Source organism: Gopherus flavomarginatus, chromosome 1 (assembly GCF_025201925.1).
Source record: "Gopherus flavomarginatus isolate rGopFla2 chromosome 1, rGopFla2.mat.asm, whole genome shotgun sequence".
In the NCBI taxonomy this organism is placed as follows: Eukaryota; Metazoa; Chordata; order Testudines; family Testudinidae; genus Gopherus; species Gopherus flavomarginatus.
Window position 1 is genome coordinate 144,606,734 of NC_066617.1, and position 26,613 is coordinate 144,633,346.

General features: G+C 51.2%; 1 protein-coding gene across 1 annotated transcript in view; it reads right to left on the reverse strand.

Annotated features, from left to right (window-relative positions):
• Nucleotides 1–26,613, reverse strand: part of LOC127042969 (scavenger receptor cysteine-rich type 1 protein M130-like) — a 146,212-nt gene that overhangs the window by 20,210 nt on the left and 99,389 nt on the right. The window contains 5 exon segments of the mRNA XM_050936577.1: nt 18,062–18,376; nt 18,456–18,773; nt 24,131–24,211; nt 24,214–24,435; nt 24,681–24,824. Of these exon segments, the coding sequence (XP_050792534.1) occupies nt 18,062–18,376; nt 18,456–18,773; nt 24,131–24,211; nt 24,214–24,435; nt 24,681–24,824 (1,080 nt within the window).

A 26,613-nucleotide genomic window follows, 5' to 3' on the forward strand; every position in this document is an offset into this window, starting at 1 on the left:
GGACTAACTGTTAAGGCCAAAAAGTGTCAAATAGGCCAAAACAGAGTGACTTACCTGGGGCACCAGGTGGGTCGAGGAACCATAAACCCCCTACAGGCCAAGGTGGATGCTATCCAAAAGTGGCCTGTCCCAAAGTCAAAGAAGCAGGTCCAATCCTTCTTAGGCTTGGCCGGATACTACAGGCGATTTGTACCACACTACAGCCAAATCACTGCCCCACTGACCGACCTGACCAAAAAGACCCAGCCAAATGCAGTTAAGTGGACTGATGAGTGTCAAAAGGCCTTTACCCAACTTAAGGCAACGCTCATGTCTGACCCTGTGCTCAGGGCCCCGGATTTTGACAAGCCATTCCTAGTAACCACCGATGCATCTGAGTGTGGTATAGGAGCAGTGCTCATGCAGGAAGCAACAGATCACAACTTCCATCCTGTCGTGTTTCTCAGCAAGAAACTGTCTGAGAGGGAAAGTCACTGGTCAGTCAGTGAAAAGGAATGCTATGCCATTGTGTACGCCCTGGAAAAGCTACGCCCATATGTTTGGGGACGGCGGTTCCAACTACAAACTGACCATGCTGCACTAAAGTGGCTTCATACTGCCAAGGGGAACAACAAGAAACTTCTTCGTTGGAGTTTAGCTCTCCAAGATTTTGATTTTGAAATTCAACACATCACAGGAGCTTCTAACAAAGTAGCTGATGCACTCTCCCGTGAGAGTTTCCCAGAATTCAGTAGTTAAAAAGTGTTCTTAAAATGTAGAAGTCTGTTAGTTATATACTTAGGAGTATAGGTAAAGGTGTATGTGTTGTATTAATCTGTTTATTTTCAAGTTCAAGAAGGAAATCGCCGCCAGTGAGCTTCCCCACTGTCTGCAATTTGGGGGGCGTGTCATAAACAGATAGCTAAGGGTTAATGTCTCTTTCACCTGAAGCACCTGACCAGAGGACCAATCAGGAAACCGGATTTTTTCAACTTTGGGTGGAGGGAATTTTGTGTCTGAGGTCTTTTGTCTTTTGTCTGCCTGCCTGCTTTCTCTGAGCTTTGGAGAAGTAGTTTCTTTTTTCTAGTCTTCTGTTTCCAAGTGTAAGGACAAAGAGATCAGATAGTAAGTTATATGGTTTCTTTTCTTTGGTATTTGCATGAATATAAGTGCTGGAGTGCTTTGATTTGTATTCTTTTGGAATAAGGCTGTTTATTCAATATTCTTTTAAGCAATTGACCCTGTGTTGTATCATCTTAATACAGAGAGAACATTTGTACTTATTTTTCTTTCTTTTTATATAAAGCTTTCTTTTAAGACCTGTTGGAGTTTTTCTTTACTTCAGGGAAATTGAGTCTGTACTCACCAGGGAATTGGTGGGAGGAATAGATCGGGGAGATCTGTGTGTTGGATTGCTAGCCTGACTTTGCATTCCCTCTGGGGGAATAGGAAAGTACTTTTTGTTTCCAGGATTGGGAACAGAGAGGGAGATTCACTCTGTTTGGATTCACAGAGCTTGTGTCTGTGTATCTCTCCAGGAGCACCTGGAGGGGGGAAGGGAAATAGGATTATTTCCCTTTGTTGTGAGACTCAAGGGATTTGGGTCTTGGGGTCCCCAGGGAAGGTTTTTCAGAGGGACCAGAGTGCCCCAAAACACTCTAATTTTTTGGGTGGTGGCAGCAGGTACCAGGTCCAAGCTGGTAACTAAGCTTGGAGGTTTTCATACTAACCCCCATATTTTGGACGCTAAGGTCCAAATCTGGGACTAAGGTTATGATAGCATCACAGAAACCTGGTGGACTGAGGACAATCAATGGGACACAATAATTCTGGGGTACAAAATATATCTGAAGGATAGAACAGGTCGTGTGGAGGAGGGGGTGGCACTATATGTGAAAGAAAATGTAGAATCAAATGAAGTAAAATCTTAAGTGAATCCACATGTTCCATAGTATCTCTATGTATAGTAATTTCATGCTCTAATAAGAATAAAACATTATGGATCTATTATCGACCATCTGACCACAACAGTGATAGTGATGATGAAATGCTAAGGGAGATTAGGCTATCAAAATGAAGAACTCAGTAATAATGGGGGATTTCAATTATTGGAAATAGTGAATATAATATAGTAACATTTAATATCCCTGTGGTGGGAAGAACATCTCAACAGCCCTACACTGTGGCATTTCATTTCAAAAAGGGGAACTGTGCAAAAATGAGGTTGTAAGTTAAACAGAAATTAACAGGTACAGCGACTAAAGTGAAATCCCTGCAAGTTGCATGGGCACTTTTTAAAGACACCATAATAGAGGCCCAACCACTCGGGAGGATTCTCCAACTGATGATCAGCATATTTCTCCTTCTAGCTCTGCTGTGCCTTCTGGACAGCATGGAAAAAGGACAAGGTGAAGTGCTAGTAACCTCTCCATTGTCCACTGACAGACCTACTGTGCCTTTGGATTTTTCTAGGAGAAGCAAAACCATTACAGGGTGATGTGCTGGTAACCTTTCCCCTGTAGGATGCTGAACCATGTTTGCTTCAGGAAAGAAAGAACACTTGCTCCACTGAAATTGCCAAAGTCCAGGAATTCCTGACTAGAAAGGACATTAAGAGCTGACCTTGGTGAAGAAACAAACAATTATACACTGGCAGGAAGAAATTTGTGGGACCCATGCTTGGGAATGTGGTATTGATTGGATTTGGGTGTTTATTCAACAGGTTGCACCCTGTGGTTTGGATAAATCCTTCAGCATATATTGTCTTCCCTAACTGGATTTTAAATAACAAGTACTAAAGGCACCTTGTTGCCACTGCCCTGCCATATCCTCCATGTAGTGAGGTGGTGTGGCTCACCTCCAGCCCAGAGGAGGAAGAGCCCAAAGCAGGAGGCCAGAGTGGGCAGAGCTAGGGAGCTCTGAGTCCGCCCCTCAAAGGGTCAGGCGCCAACCCGGAAATATAAAGGCCGGCCCTCAGAGCTCAGTCAGGCCCCAGCAGCCAGAGTGAGCAGACGTCCCTCAGGGAGCTCGAGAATGGGAAACTTTGCTACCCAGGGCAGCAGCCCAGAATGGCTGGAGCTCCCCCGTGCCCGCTACCTGAAGGTGCCACTGGAGCTCCCCCATGCCCACTACCCGAAGGAGCCGCCGGAGCTACCCTGGGCCAACTATCCAGAGGAGTTGCCAGACCTACCACCCAGCCCCGGCCGTGATGAGCCCATGCTCCTGGACTCTGCAGAGGCCGATGTCAGGACCCAGGTAGGCCCCGAGGGCGAGTACTGAAGTAGCCCGGGGACAGCGGACCCCAGTCTGGCTGCAGCCTTACCGGAGCCTATGTTAGTGTGTTGTGGCCAGGATCCCCACTGACTGAGCAGCGGACCGCTAGCCACTGCTAAGGCCCTGGGTGGGGACGCAGTGGAGTGGGAGGGCCTGCGTCCCCCCTGCCACCCATTCCGGGGTGGCAGACTCCCCCTCTCCCTGGCCTGAGGACGCCAAAGCCGGTTATTGTTACTCATCCCTGCCCAAGGGCTTGAGCTTCCTGACTCAGTGTTTGCTGCCCCGCCCTGACCTAGGGCCAGGGTCTTAACTGTTATTGTTGCTCAGCCCTGCCCAAGGGCCTGAGCTTCCTTGGCCCCACAGGGCAGGTGATTGCCGTGAGGACTGCTGGGCTATTTTCCCGGACCCACAAGGTGTAGTGAGCCGGTGTGGCTCCCCTCCTCCCCTCGGAGAGGGTCGAGCCCCAGCTGCACTCATGTACACTCCATTACACTATTGCCCCTGTAATACATCCAAATACAGACAATGCCATTTATCTGATAAAACCAATGGCCAAGGCCTTCACACTTCAGTCATTTATTTAAAGATTGTTTGGAAAAAAAATTAAAGTTCAGGATATCCCATATAAGCAAACAATTGAGTGGAAAAAGAATGGATCAATGGAAATAGAAATATACGCTATCACTACAGATGAACCCCAAGAATCTGTAATTGAAATTGATGAGTTCCATAGTGAAGTAGGTATGATGGCTGGCCTGTTCCTGGAGTTTGCAATGTGTTACATGAAAAGAGGTCCTTACTGTTATTTAGTCACCCAATTAGTTCATAATCAAATGAATACCCAAAGAGTTTGTTCTGCCACAGGAAATTTCACCTGTATAGAAATTATTCCAGTGACTAATAATGTAACCTGTACCTTATTGCAATACATCCCTTCCTATGTTATTAAAGTTAATGCCTCTTGAAAGTACCTAAGCTTAGTTAAATAACAGATGTGGTATAGTACTACACCAAAGAGAGATGGTATTGAATATCACTGAGGATGAGAAGGCATTGCAGTGGGATATAGCATGTTCAGAAATTCAGGATTTCCTGAATGACCAGCTGATGGCCATTCGGAATGATCTTGAGCAACAGGATTGGACCACTGTCCTTACAGACACATTAGGAGTACCATCTGATCTGTGGCCATAGAGACATACTTGGAGACTTTCTGGGTGGAAGTGTGGACATTCACAGTGCTCCTTCCAAGTATATGGACCAGGTAGGGGAGTGTGGGCTCCCACATACCGAATCCTGCCGGGTACATGGGGAGGATGTATGTGGGACTGGATTATTCACCGTGACATCTGGGAGATTAGACCACGTGGTATGCCTAACTGATTTATAGTCAGTGCCCCCTGAATGACACCTGACATTTGGATAGGAATAGGGAGTCAATGGACATTTTGGCTGTTAGAACACCCACAGTTTCAGTGTATACATAAACTGAAGCCAGGGGAAGTTGTCGCTGTTCATGAAGTTTGTTGGGATGGTAGGAGACAAGGAGCTACCCTGACAGGACACCTACCTTTTCAAGCTAATGATAGCTGTGTGTACTGTGACAAAGTTCCTCCTCAACCTTGGTGGGTCCTGCGCTTATTGATGGATTTGCTCACCTCAGTGATCTTCCCCTCTGGTGGAACCCACAGTCTGGGTCAACTCCTGTGTCTGATCAGGAGTTAGGGGGTTTGGGGGGAACCCGGGCCCGCCCTCTACTCCGGGTTCCAGCCCAGGGTCCTGTGGATTGCAGCTGTCTATAGTGCCTCCTGTAACAGCTGCATGACAGCTACAATTCCCTGGGCTACTTCCCCATGGCCTTCTCCAAAAACCTTCTTTATCCTCACCCCAGGACCATTCTCCTCGTGTCTGACAATGCTTGTACTCCTCAGTCCTCCAGCAGCACACCCTCTTAGTCTTAGCTCCTTGCACCTCTTGCTCCCAGCTCCTCACACGCACACCACAAAATGAAGTGAGCTCCTTTTTAAACCCAGGTTCCCTGATTAGCCTGCCTTAATTGGCTGCAGGTGTTCTAATCAACCTGTCTGCTTTAATTGGTTCTAGCAGGCTCCTGACTACTCTAGTGCAGCCCCTGCTCTGGTCCCTCAGGGAGCAGAAGCCTGCTTCTCCTGGGGCCAGTACTGACTCTTCCTTCTACCACTCTGCTGTAGAGGACGGAAGGAGAGGGCTGCTGCTGCTGCTGCTGCTGCTGCTGCTGTTCCTGCTGTGCGCTGGGCCCTCGCTGCTGCTGTTTCTGCTGCTGTTCCTGCTCCTGCTGCTTCCCTGGCTGGGCTAGACACCACCGCCTACCCCTCTCTCTGCTGTCTGTTTGCTGGCTGGCTGGTGGTTTTTCCCCCCCACACCTCAGTTACTGCTGTTATTCCACCTACAGCCCCTTGGTGGGGGGCTGCTGGCCTGCTTCCCAGAGAGGAGGGGAATGAGGGACCCCAGCTCTTGTTGCTGAGGACACCACCCTCTGAGCAGGGTCCCTCCTGCCTGGATGCCAGACCATCACCACCTGGAGCTGCTGGGGCTACTGTGGCTGTTGCTGGGGAGCTGTTGGTGCCCGGAGGAGGAGAGGAAGGAGAGGAGGACCACCCGCTGCTGGAGACAGTATGAAGACCACTGTGGAGGGGGCTTTTCTGGACTGAGTCCTTTTCAAACTGTGCTCTTGTGGTGGGGGTTTGGACTGTGTCTGCTGGGGCACCGGGGGTGTGGCGTGGAGCCTGCCCCCAGTCCATCCGTGTCCCCCTTTGCCCCCACCACCATCGTTGCCCCCTCCACCACCCCCGCTGGCTGTTTTCCTTCTGCTTTGGACTCCTGTCTCTGGGTCTGAGCTGCTTGCCTGGCTCACCACGCCCACTTCCACCATTTGGGCCTGCAGCAGCAGCAGCCAACCATTGACTTTTTGGCACAAGTGCCTGTGGGTGCACCACCTCCCCCCTCATACTGGACTGACCCCCTCCCCTTTGCCACATTTGTCCACCCCACCTATTTCCCTCTGCTGCCTGATAGTTCTGCCCCGGCCCTGTCGCTGTCCCGTGGTCCCTCTACCCCAATCTCAGCTTGCCCTTTCCCCCCACCCTGTGCTTCCCCAGCCCTGATCGGTTCCCCCTCATGCGCCCACACCCCCTCTCAGGCGCTTGTGCCCTTCCCCATTTGGTTTCCCCTTGTTCACTGCACTCCCCCCTCTGCCGTTGCCCCCCCGCTCCCCTAGTGCAACTGGAGGAGCCGGAACCCCCCTCTGCGTTGGTGCCCTGTAACAATCCCACCCTTAGTCCTTGGTTGCTCCCTACGCCCCTTTAGCCTTCCCCTTCTGGCGCCCTCCTCCCCTGCCTGCAGCCTAGCGGGGAGGGGTGGCCGCCTCCTCTCCTTCCCCTCCCCTCGCTGTTTGTCCCCCTCCCCGCTCTCGTTATGGCGGGGGATGCGGCGGGGGAAACCCCTTGCGATGCTCCCACTGCCCCTCCTCCACCTGCCCCCGTGTCCACTGCCCAAGCCGCTACCTCGAACGCCGCTGCCGATCCACCTACCACCGCCCCTGCTGGGGCACCGGCGGCGGCGAGTACTGGGGAGACCTCCGTTGCTGCCACGTCTCTCGCCCCTTCTGATTCGGGGGGAGCCCCCCCAGCCGGTGGGAAGGGTCGGGGTGGGAAGAAGGGTAAGGGCCCCGCTAGAAAGGCCAGGCCCTCCATGGCGGAGACTGCCCCCGCTGCCGCAGCCCCGCTACCGGCTGCGGCGTCCCTCCCCGCTGTTCCCTCCACCAGTTCTGCAGGTGTCCCTCCCCCTGCCCCCAGGGCGTACACCCAGGTGGCGGTGGCCCCCCCGCCTGCCGCTGCTCCTCCGCCCGCCGCTTCCGTCAACATCTACAGCGGCCGGGGCCCCTTTCCCACTTTGACCAGGAAGCACGGCGTCCGTTGCCTCCTGGTGCCCGCCTCGCCCCACGTGGAGACCTACGTGCGGGCGTTGGCCAGGGTAGTGGGGCCCACGGCCATCGTGGCGGCCTCCAAAATGTACGGGAAGGTGGTATTCTTCCTGGCATCGGAGGCTGCCGCCCAGGAGGCGGTAGAGACGGGCCTGGTGGTGGGGGGCGTGTTCGTCCCCCTGGAGCCTTTAGAAGACCTGGGGGTCCGCTTGATCTTGACCTCCATCCCTCCCTTCCTGCCCAATGCCGCCCTGCTGCCCGCCCTTTCTGCCCTGGGACGCCCCATCTCTGTCATCAGCCCTCTCCCCTTGGGCTGCAAGGACCCCGCCCTCCGTCATGTTCTCTCGTTCCGCCGGCAAGTGCAGCTTCAACTGCCGCCGCCGGCGCGTGGCGGAGAGGCGCTCGAGTGGTCCTTTCTGGTCCCTTACCAGGGAGCCCACTACCGGGTGCATTACTCAACGGGGGAGGCCCGGTGCTACCTCTGCCGGGCGATGGGGCACGTCCGGAGGGACTGTCCCTTGGCCCAGCACGGAGGAGCGTCCGGGACCCCCGAGCCCCGGCAAGGCGCCGGCCCTGTCATCACCGGTCCCTCTAGCTGCCCGGCACCCGAAGCTGCCCCTCCTCCTCCTTCTCGGTCCACCTCTGTGGAGGAGGGTGTGGCGGGGCTACCGCCGGATGTGGGAGAGGGCTCGTCCCAGGGGGAATCCTCCCCGGTTTCTGCTGTCCCACCACTGCCTCCTCGAGTCCCTGAGCCATTGCTCTTGCCCCCCGAGCCGACCCCTGTTAGCCAGTCCCCGGATGATGCCATGGAGGGCTGGTCCTTAGTGCAGGGGAAGCGGGGCAAGCGGAAGGCTCGAGTTTCTTTACATCCTTCGGATTCGGAGGCCCCCCGGAAGAGCAGGAAGGGGGGCGCCAATGTCGAGTCTTCCGCCTTGTCCCCTGATGACTCCCAGTTTGTGGTGCCAGCTGGGGATGCCGTGGCAGCACCGGAAGGTGACACCGCCCCTCCTCCGGGGTCCCTTCCCGTGGATGCCCCCGAGGGAGCCTCTCTCGCCCCCTTCCCACTTGGCGCCTCTGAGAGCGCCGCGGTGGGTATAGCCTCGGGTGCTGGCGGAGAGGGCCCTGGGGTGGTGGACTGTGATCTCCCTCCCATCTACGCAGAAATCGAGGCCCTGGGTTTGACCCCGATCACGCAGGGGGAGGACGACCCTCTGCCGGTGGGCCTCGATCTGGGCGACCTCACTACATCCCCCCTGTCCCCAGGTTCCCTTCTCCTACCCGCTGTTTCTGCTCCCACCTCTGAGGGTCCCCTGGAATCTTCCCTCGACTCAGCTGCGGGTGGCACTCTGGCGGCTGCCGAGCCCCTTGGGGCGACGGCCAGTGCCCTGCTGCCGAGACCCGCTTCCCAGGGGGTGTCCCTCTTGGGTGTGGAGGAGCCGCCCTCCTTCCTCAGCGGGGACCCCATTGACCACCATCTCTCTCTGGATGCCGAGGCTGCCGCACGTGACACAGTGGCTGAGCCCGGCATCGTTAGGGGTCCCCTGCCCACTTCCCAGATCCTTGAGCCTGGCCAGGAGGAGCCACCTTCTGGCGTCTCACCTATGGAGGCTCCGGATCCTGCCTCTACCTCCTTCCCGGATTCTCTCCCTGATCCCCGCCCTACTCCTGTTGGCTCTGTCCTTGTTCCCCCCACTTCCTGTGATGCCAGTGCCGCCCCTGGCAATACCTCCCAGGGAGCAGGTTCACTAGTTCTTTCCTGTCCCGACCCCTCAGGGGCTGCTATTCTCCTTCCACCGCCCCTTCTTGAATCTGGGAGCGGGGCGGGTCGTGTGGCGTCGGTCCATCTGCTGCCACATTGGGGATCTGCCCCCTGCCTACCCGCCTTGGTGGGCCACGGGGCTGTGACGGGGGCCCCACTGGGGGCCAGTCATTGATCAGTGACCCCACCCCCCCATGCGCTGAGGGAGGAGCTGCGGGAGTTCCTTGAGGACGTCCGTGGCTCCCGGAACAAGGTCCATCTTGCGCTCCAGCGGTGGGGAGATTTCCATCAGGTCCTCCGGGCCACGAGGGCCCTCATGGGGGAGGGTAAGAGGACTGGGAAGCAGGCTGCCGCGGCCTACTGGCGGGTCCGTGTCTTCCGTGACTCCTTACTCACCTTCGGGGTTGGTCACGGATTGCTGCACGGTCTGCCGGAGGCCGTGGGCATGTCTGCCAGCGAGGATCCCCCCCAGCCCTCCTCATGGCGCCGATCATCCTTGCCACTTTAAACACCCGAGGCTGTAGGATGGGTCTCCGCAGGAGCCAGGTGCTCTCCTTCCTCCAGGAGGGGGGGTACTCTGTGGTTTTCCTGCAGGAGACCCATACGGATCCGGCCGCTGAAGCTAGCTGGCGGCTGGAGTGGGGGGACGGGGCCTACTTTAGCCACTTCTCTGTCTGCGCGGCTGGAGTGGCGACCCTGTTCTCCCCCGACCTACGGCCCGATGTGCTAGGGGTCGCCGAGGCTGTGCCGGGTCGCCTGCTGCACCTCCGGGTCCGCATGGAGGGGCTTGTGGTTAATCTCGTCAACGTTTACGCCCCGACATCGGCCCCGGAGAGACTACGTTTTTATCTGCAGGCGTCCCCCTTCCTCGGCTCCCTGGACCCTCGTGAGTGCCTGGTCCTGGGAGGGGATTTTAACACCACCCTCGAGGAATGGGACCGCTCGTGGACCGAGCAGTGCCCGGCAGCTGCGGACGTCCTCTGGGAGATTGTCGACCGCCACTCCCTGGTGGACGTCTGGCGCGACCACCACCCAGACGACGTCTCGACGTTCACCTTCGTCCGGGTGGAGGCCCATCGGTCGTGCCACTCCCGGCTGGACCGTATTTACCTGTCACGTTTCCACCTTTCACGGGCCCACTCCTCCAGCGTTCGGCCGGCCCCCTTTTCGGATCACCACCTTGCCACCGTGATGGCCTCTCTCTGCGCGGAGAGGCCGGGGCCGGCCTATTGGCACTTGAATAATAGTTTGCTGGAGGATGCGGGCTTCGTGGCGTCCTTCCGGGAGTTCTGGCTGGCCTGGCGAGGGCAGAGGCGCACCTTTTCCTCGGCGCGGCGGTGGTGGGATCTGGGGAAGGTGCGCGCCCGGCTCTTCTGCCGTGACTACACTCGGGGTGCCAGCCGACGGAGGGATGCGGCGATAGGGCAGTTGGAGCGGGAGGTCTTGGAGCTGGAGAGGCGTCTGGCCGTCAACCCCGAGGATCCATCCCTCTGTGGAGCGTGCCGGGAGAAGCGGGAGGAGCTCCGGGCCCTCGAAGACCATCGGGCCCGGGGTGCTTTTGTTCGATCCCGCATCCACCTCCTTCGAGAGATGGATCGCTGCTCCCGCTTCTTCTACGCCCTGGAGAAAAGGAGGGGGGCCAAGAAGCACGTCACCTGCCTCCTGGCGGAGGACAGCACCCCCCTCACGGATCCGGCGGAGATGTGCCAGAGGGCCAGGGCCTTCTACGCCACTCTTTTCTCCCCGGATTCAACCGATGCTAACGCTTGCAGAGTGCTCTGGGACGGGCTCCCGACGGTCAGCACGGGCGACCGGGACCGGCTAGAGCTGCTTCTCACTCTGGCCGAGTTCTTGGAGGCCCTCCGTCACATGCCCACCAATAAATCTCCGGGCTTGGGCGGGCTGACCGTGGAGTTCTACCGCGTGTTCTGGGACGTCCTCGTCCCAGACCTGGTCACCGTCTGGGCCGAGGCTTTGCATAGCGGGGTCCTCCCTCTCTCGTGGAGGCGAGCCGTGCTGGCCTTATTGCCGAAGAGGGGGGACCTCCGCGACTTACGGAATTGGCGTCCCGTCTCGCTCCTCAGCACGGACTACAAAATTGTTGCGAAGGCCATCTCGATGAGGCTAGGGTCCGTGCTGTCGGACGTGCTCCATCCAGACCAGACCTACCCCGTCCCGGGCCGCACCATCTTTGATAACTTGTATCTGGTCCGGGACCTTCTGGAATTGGGGTGTAGGGATGGTCTGTCGTTCGCCCTCCTGTCCCTGGATCAGGAGAAGGCGTTCGACCGGATGGATCACGGGTATCTCCTGGGCACTCTGCGAGCGTTCGGCTTCGGACCCCTGTTTGTGGGTTTTCTGCAGGTGCTGTACGCTTCTGCGGAGTGTCTGGTCAGGCTCAACTGGACCCTGACCGAGCCGGTCAGCTTCGGGCGGGGAGTGCGGCAGGGGTGCCCCCTCTTGGGCCAGCTGTACGCTCTGGCGATCGAGCCCTTCCTCTGTCTCCTCCGCAAGAGGTTGACGGGGTTGGTGCTTCAGGAGCTGGGGCTGCGGCTGGTCCTGTCGGCATACACTGACGATGTGCTCCTCGTGGTCCAGGACCCGGGCGACTTGGCGCGGGTGGAGGCTTGCCAGGCTGTGTACTCGGCGGCCTCCTCCGCCCGGGTCAACTGGGTCAAGAGCTCTGGCCTGGTGGTCGGGGACGGGTGGCAGGCGAGCTCCCTCCCACCTGCGCTTCAGGCCATCCGGTGGAGCGCGGGTCCACTGCTCTATCTCGGCGTTTACCTTTCTGCCACGCATCCGTCTCTGCCGGAGAACTGGCAGGATTTGCAGGGCAGGGTGATGGAGCGGCTCCGGAAATGGACAGGACTACTCCGGTGCCTCTCCCTTCGGGGGAGAGCACTGGTGCTTAATCAACTGGTCCTGTCCATGCTCTGGTACCGGCTCAAAACCCTGGTCCCGGCCCCGCGTTTCCTGGCCAACCTCTGGACGGCGATTCTGGAGTTCTTTTGGCCAGGGACGCACTGGGTCTCTGCAGGGGTCCTCCACCTGCCCCTGGAGGAGGGGGGGCAGGTTCTGAAGTGCTTACGCGCTCAGGTCCATGTCTTCCGCCTCCAGGCCCTGCAGAGGCTCCTGTTTGGTGCGGGTAGTCCGGCGTGGAGCGTATTGGCGCACGCCTTCCTCCGCCGCTTCCGAGGGCTCCGATACGACCGGCAGCTCTTTTACCTCCATCCTAGAGGTCTTCCGCGAGACCTCTCCGGGCTGCCGGTCTTCTACCAAGACCTCCTCCGGACCTGGAAGCTCTTTTCAACGACCAGGTCCGTGGCAGCCACCGTGGGGGTTGACCTCCTCGCGGAGCCCCTGCTACACAATCCCCAGCTTCGTGTGCAGGTGGCGGAGTCCCCCACGGTGTGCCAGAGGCTGGTCTCGGCGGGAGTCACCAGGGTTGGAGACCTCCTGGACTACGACCGGGGAGACTGGCTGGATCCCCTGACGCTCACTCAGCGCATGGGGCTCTCCAGACCTCGTACTCCCCAGCGCGTAATTCAGGAGGTGAAGGCCGCTTTACTGCCTGCTGCTCGGGCTTACCTCGACCGGGTCCTGCGAGAGGGCACACCCCGCCCACCCTCCACCCCAGGCCCCGTGGACATTTTAATCAGGCCCCTGCCCCGTGGACCCAATCGGCCCCCTCACCCTTTCACTGCCAGCCGGCTGCATGATCTGCAGCCGGTTTTGTTCCAGACCGCGCCACGGAAACATCTGTACTCGCTCGTGGTCCATACCCTTCACTACCTCACCCTCGCGTCCCGCCCCGATACCAAATGGCGGGACCTCCTGCCGCCTCTCGAGGGGTGAGGAGCCCCGGTGGGCCAGCCTGTACTCTGCCCTGGTCCCGAGGCCCGCCGGGGATATCAGTTGGCGGCTCCCTCACGGAGCCGTGAGCACGGGCGTGTACTTGGCGCGGTTCACATCTGTCCCTAGCACCTGCCCTTTCTGTGGTGAGAAGGAGACCTTGGCGCACATTTATTTGGAGTGCGCCAGGTTGCAGCCCCTGTTCCGGCTCCTCCTGAATATTTTCCTGCGTTTTTGGTTGCACTTTTCCCCTCACCTTTTTATCTACACGCTCCCCATCCATGGCCCCACGAAGTCGCGGGATCTCCTTCTCAACCTCCTCTTGGCCCTGGCCAAACTGGCCATCTACAACACCAGGGAGAGGAGGTTGGCCGACGGGATTTTCTGCGACTGTAGGGCCTATTTCCGTTCCTCCGTCTGCTCATGCATCCGGGCAGAGTTCCTCTGGGCGGCGTCCACTGGCTCCCTTGACGCCTTCGAGGAGCAGTGGGCGTTGTCCAGGGTTCTCTGCTCGGTGTCCCCATCAGGTTCCCTTCATTTAGCCCTATGACCTCACTCCCGATCCTTTTTTTTCATTAGTTGTCCCCCGTAATTACTTGGTGTCCCAGACCTGTGGGTTCTCCCCTTAGGCTGGGGGGAGGCCCTTTAGAAGTGGATGGGCTTCGCCCGCCCACCCCCACTGGATGCCAATAGGACCAGTATATTTGCCCTCTACCAGACTCCTGTACCTCACTGGTCTGGGTCTGTCACAGTATGTTAAAACCAGTAGCCCTTAGGTTCCAGATACCTTTTAATTGGACTAGTTTGATATCTGAATGGTTTCAAGATTTGCTTTCATTGTTACCAGAAGTTCAAAGACTCTCTGAAGTATAAGGGCAAACTCTTATGCTTCAAAATATATATCAAGTTGAAAAGAATGCTTTCCATACAGCTTATAGAGTGTCTGCTTTATGTATTAAGTATGATGTATTCTGCTTTGTCACTAAAACTGTACAACAACCCCATCATATTATTATTATGGGAATGTTATTTTTTGTATTGTTGTGGTAAGGGTGTGATAATAGTAACACCTTTCATGTCCAAGCTAATCATGCATTATCTTTACATCCAATCAAAACCTCTAAGGTTGAAACATCTGATGTAGAATCTGAAATCCATGGCTTAATGCATGGAGGTTTAAAGATGTTAGTTGTACTAGAAGTACAAAATGCGGGGGTTGTGGAAGTAGAGCAAGAACTGACAGGGATTTAAATGCATGACAGTCTCTGTTAGCAAGAGTCAGGCTAGCAATAACCCTAATAAGGTGAGATTTGTAGAAGCGAGGATTGTGCGAAGCAAGTGGGAAAGAACTGTGGGAGAAGTCGTTGCGACCTTGTGTCGATAATAACGAATGTAAATTGGCATGTAAATAGAAGTGAGAAAAATAAGATAAAATAACCTATGTATAAACAAAATGCAACTGTTGCTCATTATTGTAGGTAACAAAAAGTATAAATGCTTGCTGTAATTGTTTACTAGTGGAGAGACCTGCCTATGAGGGGGAAACCCTGTGTCCTAGCGCACTCCCTCCCTCTATACAATTGTAAAGAGAAAATAAAGTATCTGACTCTGCTGCACCCAATCAAAAAGTGAGAGCTAAGTTCTTCTCCAACACTAGTGATGTAAATAGAAAGGAGCATAAACACTTCCAAATTAAATGTAAAAATTTAATAAGAAAAGCCAAAGAGGAGTTTGAAGAACAGCTAGCCAAAAACTCACAAGGTAATAACAAAATGTTTTTAAGTACATCAGAAGCAAGAAGCCTGATAAACAACCAGTGGGGCCCCTGGACGATCGAGATACAAAAGGAGCGCTTAAAGACGATAAAGTCATTGCGGAGAAACTAAATGAATTCTTTGTTTCAGTCTTTACCGTTGAGGATGTTAGAGAGATTCCTAAACCTGAGCCAGCTTTTGTAGGTCACAAATCTGAGGAACTGTCACAGATTGAAGTGTCACTAGAGGAGATATTGGAATTAATCGAAAATCTTAACATTAACAAGTCACCAGGACCGGATGGCATTCACCCAAGAGTTCTGAAAGAACTCGAATGTGAAGTTGCAGAACTGTTAACTAAGGTTTGTAACCTGTCCTTTAAATCTGTTTCTGTACCCAATGACTGGAAGATATCTAATGCAACGCCAATATTTAAAAAGGGTTCTAGAGGTGACCCCGGCAACTGCAAACTGGTAAGTCTAATGTCACTACCAGGCAAATTAGTTGAAACACTAGTAAAGAATAAAATTGTCAGACACGTGGAAGAACATAAATTGTTGGGCAAAAATCAGCATGGTTTTTGTAAAGGGAAATCATGTCTTACTCATTTATTAAAGTTCTTTGAAGGTGTCAACAAACATGTGGACAAGGGAGATCGTGTGGACATAGTATACTTAGATTTCCAGAAAGCCTTTGACAAGGTCCCTCATCAAAGGCTCTTATGTAAATTAAGTTGTCATGGGATAAAAGGGAAGGTCCTTTCATGGACTGAGAACTGGTTAAAAGGCAGGGAACAAGGGTAGGAATTAATGGTAAATTCTCAGAATGGAGAGGGGTAACTAGTGGTGTTCCCCAAGGATCAGTCCTCGGACCAATCCTATTCAACTTATTCATAAATGATCTGGAGAAAGGGGTAAAAAGTGAAGTGGCAAAGCTTGCAGATGATACTAAACTGCTCAAGATAGTTAAGACAAAAGCAGATTGTGAAGAACTTAAAAATGATCTCACAAAACTAAGTGACTGGGCAACAAAATGGCAAATGAAATTTAATGTGGATAAATGTAAAGTAACGCACATTGGAAAAAATAACCCCAACTATACATACAACATGATGGGGGCTAATTTAGCTACAACGAATCAGAAAAAAGATCCTGGAGTCATCATGGATAGCTCTCTGAAGACGTCCACGCAGAGTGCAGAGGCAGTCAAAAAAGCAAACAGGATGTTAGGAATCATTAAAAAGGGGATAGAGAATAAGACAGAGAATATATTATTGCCCTTATATAAATCAATGGTACACCCACATCTTGAATACTGCATACAGATGTGGTCTCCTCATCTCAAAAAAGACATATTGGCATTAGAAAAGGTTCAGAGAAGGGCAACTAAAATGATTAAAGATTTGGAACGGGTCCCATATAAGAACAGATTAAAGAGGCTAGGACTTTTCAGCTTGGAAAAGAGGAGAGTAAGGGGGATATGATAGAGTATATAAAGTCATGACTGACGTGGAGAAAGTAGATAAGGAAAAGTTATTTACTTATTCTCATAATACAAGAACTAGGGGCCACCAAATGAAATTAATGGGCAGCAGGTTTAAAACAAATAAAAGAAAGTACTTCTTCACACATTGCACAGTCAACTTGTGGAATTCCTTGACCTGAGGAGGTTGTGAAGGCTAGGACTATAACTATGTTTAAAAGAGAATTGGATAAATTCATGGAGGTTAAGTCCATTAATGGCTATTAACCAGGATGGGTAAGGAATGGTGTCCCTATCCTCTGTTTGTCAGAGGGTGGAGATGGATGGCAGGAGAGAGCTCACTTGATCATTACCTGTTATGTTCACTGCCTCTGAGGCACCTGCCATTGACCACTGTCAGTAGACAGGATATTGGGTTAGATGGACCTTTGGTCTTACCCAGTAAGGCCATTCTTATCTTCTTATGTTCCCCTGGTCCCAGGCTGCTGCAGCAAGAGAGGGCTAGGGGGAGTCCTTTCTTCCCTCTGCAGCACCAGGGCAGCCTGCACCCTCAACCCTTCATCCATGGCCCTATCCCTCAGCCAACACCACCAGGCAGAGACCTTACCCCCACCTTGTACTCCAACACTCTGCCCCAGCCCTGAGCTCCCTCCTGCACCATGAGTCCCTCATCCCTGGACCCACCCCAAAGTTCTCACCCCTAGTCAGAGCCCTTAGTCCCCAAGCTCCAACCCTCTGCCGAGCCCTGAGCTCCCTCATGACCCCCCAAACCCTCACACTCGGCCCCACCCCAGAGCCCACACCCTCAGCCAGAGCCCTCAGCCCAAGCACCACAACACTCTGCCCAGCCCTGAGCCGCCTCCCACAGTCCAAACCCCTCAGTCCCACTGCACCACACATCACCTCTATACCGATGCACATAACATCATTCATTCTACACATAGATGTGAAAAATTAGAGGGAACATTAGTCCAGGAGTTCACATCTGTTACTCTTTTGGTGAAATCTATTTATAGACCACACCACCAGCTTGGGGTATTGCCTTGTTTCTCGTCATTCGCCTGGTGGTGGGCACTCAGAACCGTGAGCCACACCAGACAGCGTGACAGGGATCATGAGATCGAATAATTTGACCTTCTGTAAAACAGCAGCATAGAGACAAATAACTTGAGTCTGACATAAGCAGAGCTTCCAGAAAGACATCTGGTCTAGACAGGAAGACTTCAAGGAATGCAGAATGCACCATTTCCCTGGTAGTTTGTTCCGATGGTTAATCACCCTCCCTGTTAAGAATCTAGGCCTTATTTCTGATGTGAATTTGTCTGGTTTCAGCTTCCAGACATCGACCCTTATTCTGCCTTCCTCCATTAGATTAAAGAGCCCTTTAGAAACTAGTGTTTTCTCCTTGTGAAGGGACTTACACAGTGTGATCAAGTTACTTCTTGATCATTTTGATAAGCTAAACAGATTTAGCATCTTAAATCTCTCACTGTAAGATTTCTATTCAAGCCTTGAGACCAATTTTGTGGCTCTTCTCAGCCCCTTCTCCAATTTTTGTGGGCATCAGGATTGGACACAGTATGCCAGTATCTGTTCACTATTCCCATATACAACAGTAAAAATTAGTCCCAATTCCTACTCTCTACTCCCCGGTTTATACATCCAAGGTTCAGATTAGTTCATTTTGCCACATAGCGCACTGGGAGCTCATGTTCAGTTATTTCTCCACTAGGACCTTACATCCTTTTCAGTCACTGCTTTCCATGATATACTCTCCTTCAGACACCTGAGACTCAGCATTCTAACATTAGGGAAATCTTCCAATACCTCCAGAATCTCTGGGTGGGAGCTGAGGACTTTCTAATGGTGAGGTAGTTACACAAGAGAAAGGAAGGCAGAGACAGTCAGGGAAAGTATCATTCTTAGTGATCTCCTTAAACATCTGCCCCCTTCATTAAATCCCCCAGTAACACGGCTCACAAGAACATTCACAGAACAGACCTGAGCAGAGAACTCCCGTGTCCTCTTTGTGTCTGCAGTTGTGCTGGCCCCAGCCTCTGGAAGGACATGCCCAGAGATCAGATTCGTTCCCAGAACAATTCACATCATCCAGCTAGATCTGCCCGGATCCTTGCCCATAATGAGCAGAGACTGTTGCATTGATGGCACGTCCACATCCCAGTTGTTTGCAAATGACATTGGAGTCTGACAGATCCCAGGAATCATCACAGACTGTCCCCCAGTTGCCATTGTAATAAATCTCCACTCTCCCGGCACAGCTACCTGTCCTATTCACCAGTCTGATCCTCCTGCTCCCTGCAGGGATAGATCTTAGTTGTTAATATGCATTTTTCTACTGAACAGAGAATGTTTGTGGGATCTGGAAATGAATCACCTGAGCAAACGACACCAACATCCTCAGAAATTCCTGTCTGGTCTGCCTCAGATGTGGAATTGTCACAGAGAGTCAGACGAGTCTCATTTCCTGCACATTGGACATTTCTTAGCCCCATGGGGCCGGTTCCTTGCTCAGACTTAGGGGGGTTATAAGCTTTCTCAGCGACTCCGCACTGGAGTTCCCTGCACACCACACTGGCATCACTCATGTCCCACTGGTCATCCAGCACTCTGCCCCACACATGACGGAGGGAAATCTTGACTCTCCCATCGCACCGGCTCTCTCCATTCAGCAGTCTGAGTGATTCAGAGCGACCTGGGCTCAGGAGAGATGGGAAATACTCTGAATAACACTCCCTGTTGTACACTAGAAATACTACAGCATGTGCATGAAATTATGGACTGTTTCTCAATAAGAAGGTATAAGCCAGTGATCAGAGCATGTCACAGAGTTAAAGGGAACAAGCTCTGTCAGAAGACACTTATTCTTTTCACTCTATAATTGGAAGGTGCTATAAGGATTGTAACACTCTGAGCTTGACCAAAGGTCTTGCTAGCAGCCCCTGTAAATGAGTGAGTGAGGGAATTCCTGCAGGTTACTGATTGGGAAAATAGTCTGTGTATGGTGGTGGAACGGCTGCTGAGGTTTGTAGTCACTTTATTCAGGCTTAAATGCCCGGAAGCCAGCAAGTGGTGTCTGCACAAGCACTTAGCAGGCAGTTCGTGAGTGATTTAGGGAAGTTTGCCTTGAGAGAGTTTGGCTAATGGAAGAGCAGGATGCATGGTGGTCAGGAACAGGTTATTGTTGGTAAATTCCCTTAGTTCCATCTGATCTTTGCTCAGTAGGTGGCAACTTTCTTGGTTCACCTGGGTCCAGTGCAGGAGCTCCCAGCGTGATATAGTTCCTGGCACTGGTGGTTCTGACTGGAACTGCCTCCTGAAGTGTGGTGTCTTCTCTGAATCCAACGTGAGATTCCAGCTGATCAATTCACACCACACTAAGCAGGTTGTGTGTGCGGCGGGGAAGGGAGCATTCTCTGTTGGTGAATATTGTGACTCCCTGGGGATGTGAATCTCAGTGTTTGTGTGTGTGTCTCAGAATCAGTGAGTCCTACAGTAAGGTGGTAAGGTAAGAATTACTCACCAAGTTCAGACACAGGTGCAGCCAGGAGAGACTGACAGTGTTAAAAGACAAGAGCAGAGTCCATGCACGGCCCCCTCACTGGTTGTGTCAGGTACACTATGTACTAGTATGGCAACCTGATGGGTGCAGTGTGTGTGCACTGGATCCAAACAGCTCAAGGATCTTGGTAGTCAAATAACATTTCAAGGCTAAGAGTGAAATCGTGGCCCCACTGAAGGCAATGCTAAAACCTCCATTGACTTCAACTGAGCCAGGAGTTTGCCCTAAGACTGGAGCAGGAGAATGCCTGTGGCCTACCCAGTTAGCATACAGGCCCACCCAATCAAGGCCAAAGCCCCCTGAATTCACAGGCTGGGACTCCCAGACTTGGACGTGTCTCTCTCCTACCGGCGCCGTGTGCTCCTTCCCTGGTTTCTGACCCCAGCTCTAGCCCAGTGAGGGGTGTGCCTTGTGGGAGAAGGTCTGGGCGGGGCTAGTGCTGGGGCCGGAGACTGGGACAGCAGCTCCCAGCTTTGGCAGGAAAGGGACGTGGCTGGGCTGATGGACACTGAGCCGGGGTCGGGAAGGGTGGGTGTAGCTTGAGCCCCAGAGGGACCCCCCCTTCACCCAAAGGGCATGCCTAGGTGATGAGATGTCCTAACTTTATAGGTACAGTACTGAAATTTGGGGATTTTTCTTATATAGGCACCTATTACCTCCCACCACCTGGCCAATATTTCACATTTGCTGTCTGGTTACCGTAGCCAAGCCCTGCAGCCTGTGTGCCCTGGGAAGCTTTGGGGGTCAACTGGAAGGGGTGGAGGGATGCAAGCTCCCCGTCTCTTCTGCCCGCTCTCCGGGGCACCGGATCCCTGATGCACCCCTCCCTTTGCCCCTCCCATCACTGCCCACCCCCCGAAAGCCGGGGCCCACCCAGATTTCCTGTCCTAGCTATGCCACTAGTGTAGTGTGAGGGTAGAGAGTAGATTTGGGGCTTTCTGAGGAGGATCATGGCTATAAGTGGGTACCACAGCCCCTCAGGAAGGGCAGATAGGATCATGGCAGATGGAGCTAGTACAAAAGGGACCAAGTGCTTTTTCTTAGAAGGGATTCTTCTTCCGGCAACTGTAGGGAGAAATCAACATCTTCATTTTCTGAGGAGTTTCCTCCGAGAACCAGGGTATAGGCTGGGTAGCTAGTTAGCAAAGACAGGGCAGGGCTGCAGGGAATTCAGTTAGGAATGCAGGTAGCAGCCACTGTGAGAGGCAAGAGAGCTATGAAGTGAATTGCCCCCAAGATACAAAGGTATCCGCTGTGAAGAGGAGAGTAGACGTCTGTTGAGAGTGCTGGGCAGGGCCTTATAGGCTTAGTCATGGTGTGTAACAGCACCAGTGACACTGGGCTCTGTGGGAGACAGTTCTGGAAGCTAAGTGCACATTATTAGGAAGAAGGTTGAAATCCAGGGCTTCTGCCTCATTCACTTTAGAAACTAGAAGGCCTGTAGAGAATGACCAGGTCTGTGCAGGAAGAACTAGGATGATCTTGTTAAGAGCAGTGACCCTCATTCAGCAGAGCTCAGTTCTGTTCCTGCATCTGCCGCAGACTTCACAGGTGATGCTGAGCATGTCTCTTAAGTCAGTTTTCATGGGGTTTGATTTGCAGAAATACTGAGTGCTCACAACTGCCACTAGGGTGAAGACAAGCGGTGGCTTCTCAGCTCTTCTGCAGCCAGGCAGTGGCATTGGGTGGAAGGAGCACAAGGCTGTGAGGCAAAACACTCTGTTGTATCCTGTCTCCGCTGCTGAATCACTGGGTGGCCTTGGGCAAGTCACTTTGCTTTTCTCTCTCAGTTAAACCATTTGTAAAATGGAGCTAATACTACTACTTACCCACTTGCTTCCCTGGAGTTTGGTGAGGGTTTATTAATGTCTGGATAGTACTTTGAACACACAAAGCTCTGTAGAAATGGTGAGTACTCTGAAGAATCAGGCCCTGAGGGTCTCAGGTTGTTGCCCAATCACCCTATGTTTGGAATTTTGTCTTTAATCATTGTATGTAAAATTTTCAAAAGCAGCTAAATTATGTAGGAGCCAAAGTGCCATTTTCAGAAGTGATTTAGGCAGCAAGAGGGAGAAGTCTGCATGGTTCTTGGGCTCCTATGTTACTGGAGGAAATAGGATTTAAGTCTCTAAGTCACTTTGGCATTTTGGAATATGTTATTCTTGGACTACTAAGTGCCTAAGTCACTTTTGAAATGGGCATCATAAAAGTCTACTATCTCCTGGGGTGTTATGAAGACAAATTCATTCATGTTTGTGGTGCACTCTGATACTACGGTGATGAGCACCATAGAAAAACCCATGAAGAAATTAATTCTGTATTCAGTGCAGTGTTTGTATGATATGGAGGATAGCTCAGTGGTTTGAGCATTGATTTGCTAAATCCAAGCTTGTGAATTCAGTCCTTGAAGGGACCATTTAGGGACCTGGGGGGAAAAAAAATCTGTCAGGGACAGCACATTGTCCTGCTAGTGAAGACAGGGGACTGGACTTAATGACCTTCCAAGATCCCTTCTAGTTCTATGAGATAGGTATATCTCTGTATATTCTATAGTAAATGAGACCCTGGATCACATGTTGAATGATGATGATAAAAAGAAATATTCAACTGCTTCCTCCATCCCCTGAGCACCATCCTCCCAGTATGCTGAAGGAGGTAGAAGCTGGGGGTAGGTGAGAATAATAGGATGTGTGCATGCAATTAGACTGTAGCATAATATATATGCACAAGGGAGGGTGGGGGACTGAATTAACATTACATAGGAAACCTTAACACTGTTAAATCTTGTACCTTTGGATTTTACTAAATTAAGTAACGGTGTTTAATTTCTTATTTTTTTAATAAAAGGGGTAAATATTAGAGCAGGTCAACAACCCAACATTTTTCCTGTGAGGTATTTCAAATGCAATATTTCAATTTTTAAACAGATATGAGATACTGGAAATGGAATGAGAATTTTTGTTGAGATTCTAACTAAAATGTTGATTCATTTCAACTTTTGGAAAATGAAACATTCAATTTTCCTTTCCAGTTTTTGGATTTACAGGTTTGCCACTTCCTCCCTGTAGGGGGGTGGTGACCCATCCAGCCCTGATAGGGTTGGAATCAGCCCTAGGAAAGGGCTGGCAGTCTGTGAAAGAAAGACCTGGGCTGATTGGAGCAGCAGCCGCAGCTGTTCCACACCCCAGTCAGAGCCCAGCTGGCCCTATAAAAGCTGGGAGCCAGGAGGAAGGACTCAGTCTTTCTCTGCATTCAGAGAGAGAAGAGCCTGGCTGCAGGAAGCTTGAGACTGGGTACATGAGTGGAGCAGGGCTGGGGAAAGGCAGAGGAGCTGGGGAGCTCCAGCCTGGAAAGCCCCAGGCTGTGGCCTAGCAGAAGAGTAGCCCAAGGATAGGCCCAGGCAGCAGGTCCAAACCCAACCTTGCCAGTGATGAGTAGGCTGATACTGCAGTCTGCCCCAGGGTGTGGAGCTAGATGATGACTGGCAGTAGCCTTATACTGAGGTGAGGTGGGAATAGTGGGTGGGAGTTGCCTGGGGAGAGAAGACCCTAAGACTGAAGGGTTATGGTTAGGGGGCAGCACCTCAGGTACAAGGGCACCGGGTCCAAGGAGGGACACAGAGGGCCAAAGGACAGGTGGATCCCTGGCGTGCAGAGGGCACTCTGGAGCTGGAAGGAGCTAATTCCCAGAAGTCACCAGTAGGGGGCGACACAGGGGTGAGTCCGCTCCTCTACACTCCCCCTTTCTATTTTTTCATCTTTTCTTCCACTGTAAAAAGTTAGAAAAAGGTAAAAAAAAAATATAAGAAAGCAGCGGAAAACATTTTTTGAGTTTTTTCAGTTGGAAAGATGTGAATAAATCAGAGAAAACTGAGTGAAAGCACTACTTTCTCTGTGGTGTGTTACCAAAAATATTCTCAGGAACTCATGAAAGAGAAGGGAAATGGTGATTTTCAGCAGTTTATAATTCAGCCAAACCCAGAAGGAATCTCACTGCATAGGAGAAGGCACCTTCCTGGCCCCAGCACTGACCCCTTCCCAAATCACAAAGGCTCCAGCAACCAAGGAAGGTGCAAGAGCTTCTCAAGAAGGTGCCAAGATTATTTTATAATAGAAAGTGTGAAGCAATGTCTATATTGGGAGTCACTACCAGCTCCCCCTCTAATTACTATTAGAGAAGGCTGAGGGCAATGAATTGGTGACATTTATGTAACCCGAAGGACAAAGTGCTGCCCCTGCTCCACTGTCCTGCGTAAGGACAGAGTTGCTGATGTTTTTATTGGAGAATCCAGGGTTTTCCCAGGTCACAACTATACTTTTGTGATAATATTATTTACTTTAATTTTACCTTTAATACATTTACCATTATTCTACATGGTTTAGTATCTAGCTGCCCCTCTCCTTGCTGTGTCCTGAGGTTCCCCTGCTCTGGGGGCAGTGTCACACACTGAGGGGCAGGTGTCCTTAATCCAGCATCTCTACTGCACTTACCTGAACAAACCACACTGGCATCATTGTCATGTGAGCACCAAGAGGCCCCCAGAGTAGTAACATGGCAATGGCCCAAATGGGTTCAGTCTCTTTACAGTGAAATGTGTCTGTCCAGACAAAGCCAGTTCCCTTCCCAAAATATTCTTCTCCTGAAGCTGATACAGCGAATCCGCAGTCGAGCTGATGGTAGAGAACGTTGGCATCTGGTAAATCCCAGTGTGAGTCACAGAGGGTTCCCCAGGCACCAAGAACCTGGATCTCCACCCACCCTGAGCACGCTGTGCTGCCGTTCACCAGCTGGAACCCTGTGTGCCCAGGGGACAAGGGAGAAGGAGTTTAGAGAGGGAGTTTTGGAGCTATTTTATAGCAAATAGTTAAAGAGAGGAAAGTCAGGGGGCATTTGATCCATTTCTCATTATCTTGGCTTGTTTGGGGTTTTGATCCAACCCTATTAAACCCAGCTCCCTACGCAGTGAGATCAGTACATTGCTTCACCCTAATCTAGAATACACATCACTGGGATTTTAAAGACATTGTGCTGAATTCTTACATGAGCATGTGACACCAGCATCATTTATGTGTGAGCACGTCTGATTCACTTGTGATATCCTGGAACAGGAGAACAGGAAAGACTCATTCCCCACACACTGGAATTCTTCAGTCAAGATCTCACCTTGTCCTTCTCCAAAGTGACCTCCTCCTGGGACAGATACAGCTATTCCACACTCAAGTTCACTACAGATAACGCTGGCAACTTTGAGATCAAAGTTTGCATCACAGATTGTGGTCCATGTGTTTCCATGTATTATCTCCATACGACCTGAGGAGGCACTGTCTCCTCCAACCAGCCGGGGCTTAATGTGTCCTATAAAGTCAATGAAGGCTGAACATTATAAAAGGATTTTGAGAGTTTGGGTATTCCACCGGTATAAAACATTTCCTCAAATCTCTTTCTGGGTCAGTGGCAAAGTGAATGCAACAATAGAAGTAAAAAGGCAATATAATACAAAAATGGAAAAAGTGAGAATTAGAGCAAATCAATATACATTAGACATTATGATATGAAGAAAACTGACAAGGGAAGCTAAAGCTATCAGGATAAAATTTGTGACTGGGAGGACTATGAAAAATAAGTAGTTTTTAAAGTATATTAGGAACGAACAAACAAACAAATCCTAACAATGCTGTGGGGGCATTAGAAATGGAGATGGAAAAATTGTTAATCATGAGGTAGAAATGGCAGAGGTCTTAAATACACATTTCTGGTTTTGGACAGCAGCAAGGTGTCTATTCATATCCTGTGAAGAGGACGAATCGCTCTCCAATCTAATGTACCTAAAGAGCTTGTTAAATAGCACTTATCAGGGATCAAAAATTTTTTATGTCAGATGGCCTGAATAGCTGATAAAACCACAGAACAATAGAAATGTAGGGTTGGAAGAAACCTCAAGGGGTCATCCAGTCCATCTCCTCCCACCAAGGGAGGTTTAAGTATACCTAGCTCACCCCGACAGATGTTTGTCGAACTTGTTCTGCAAAGTCACCAATGATGGGGATTGCACAACCTCCCTACATACCCTGTTCCAGAGCTTTATTATCTATAGGTAGAAAGTTTTTCCTAATATCTAATCTGAATCTCATTTGCTGCACTCTAAGATGATTATGTCTAGTCCTACCCTTGGTGGCTATGGACAACAATTGACAAACAATCTTTCAGTTATTTGAAGACTGGTATCAGTTCACCCCTCAGTCTTCTCTTCTCTCAACTAAAAATGTCCAATTCTTTCAGCATCTCCTCATAGATCATGTTTTCTAAACCTCTTACTCTGTTTGTTGCTCTCTTCTGGACATTCTTCAATTTGTCCTTATCTTTCTTAAACAGTGATGAGCAAAACTAGACACAGGACTCCAGCTGAGGTCATCTCAGTGCTAAGTAGAGTGGGACAATTACCTCCTGTGTCTTACATATAACATTATTGTTAATACAATTCAGAATGACATTTCCCTTTTCCACAACAGCATCACAACTTTTCAGACTGTGATCCACTATAACTGTGAGATCATTTTCTGCAGAACTGCTGCCTAGTCAGTTATTCCTTATTTTGGGTTTTTTTGCATTTGATTTTTCCTTTGTAAGTCTAATTATTTGCACTTATCTTTACTGAATTTCAATTTACTGATTTCAGACTAACTCTGCAGTTTATCAAGATCATTTCAGATTTAGATTTAGTTGGGGATTGGTTTTGCTTTGTGCAGGGGGTTGACTAGATGACTTCCTGAGATTCCTTCCAACTGTGATATTCTATGAATCTCTGATTGAATTTTAACTCTGCCTTCCAAAGAGCTTGTGATCTATCTCAACCTCGTGTCATCCACCAATTGTGTAAGTGTATTCTCTACTCCATCACCCAAGTCATTTACGAAAATATTGAATAGTACTGGACCCAGGACAGTGTTGTTTTGTATTTATCCATAGGAACACA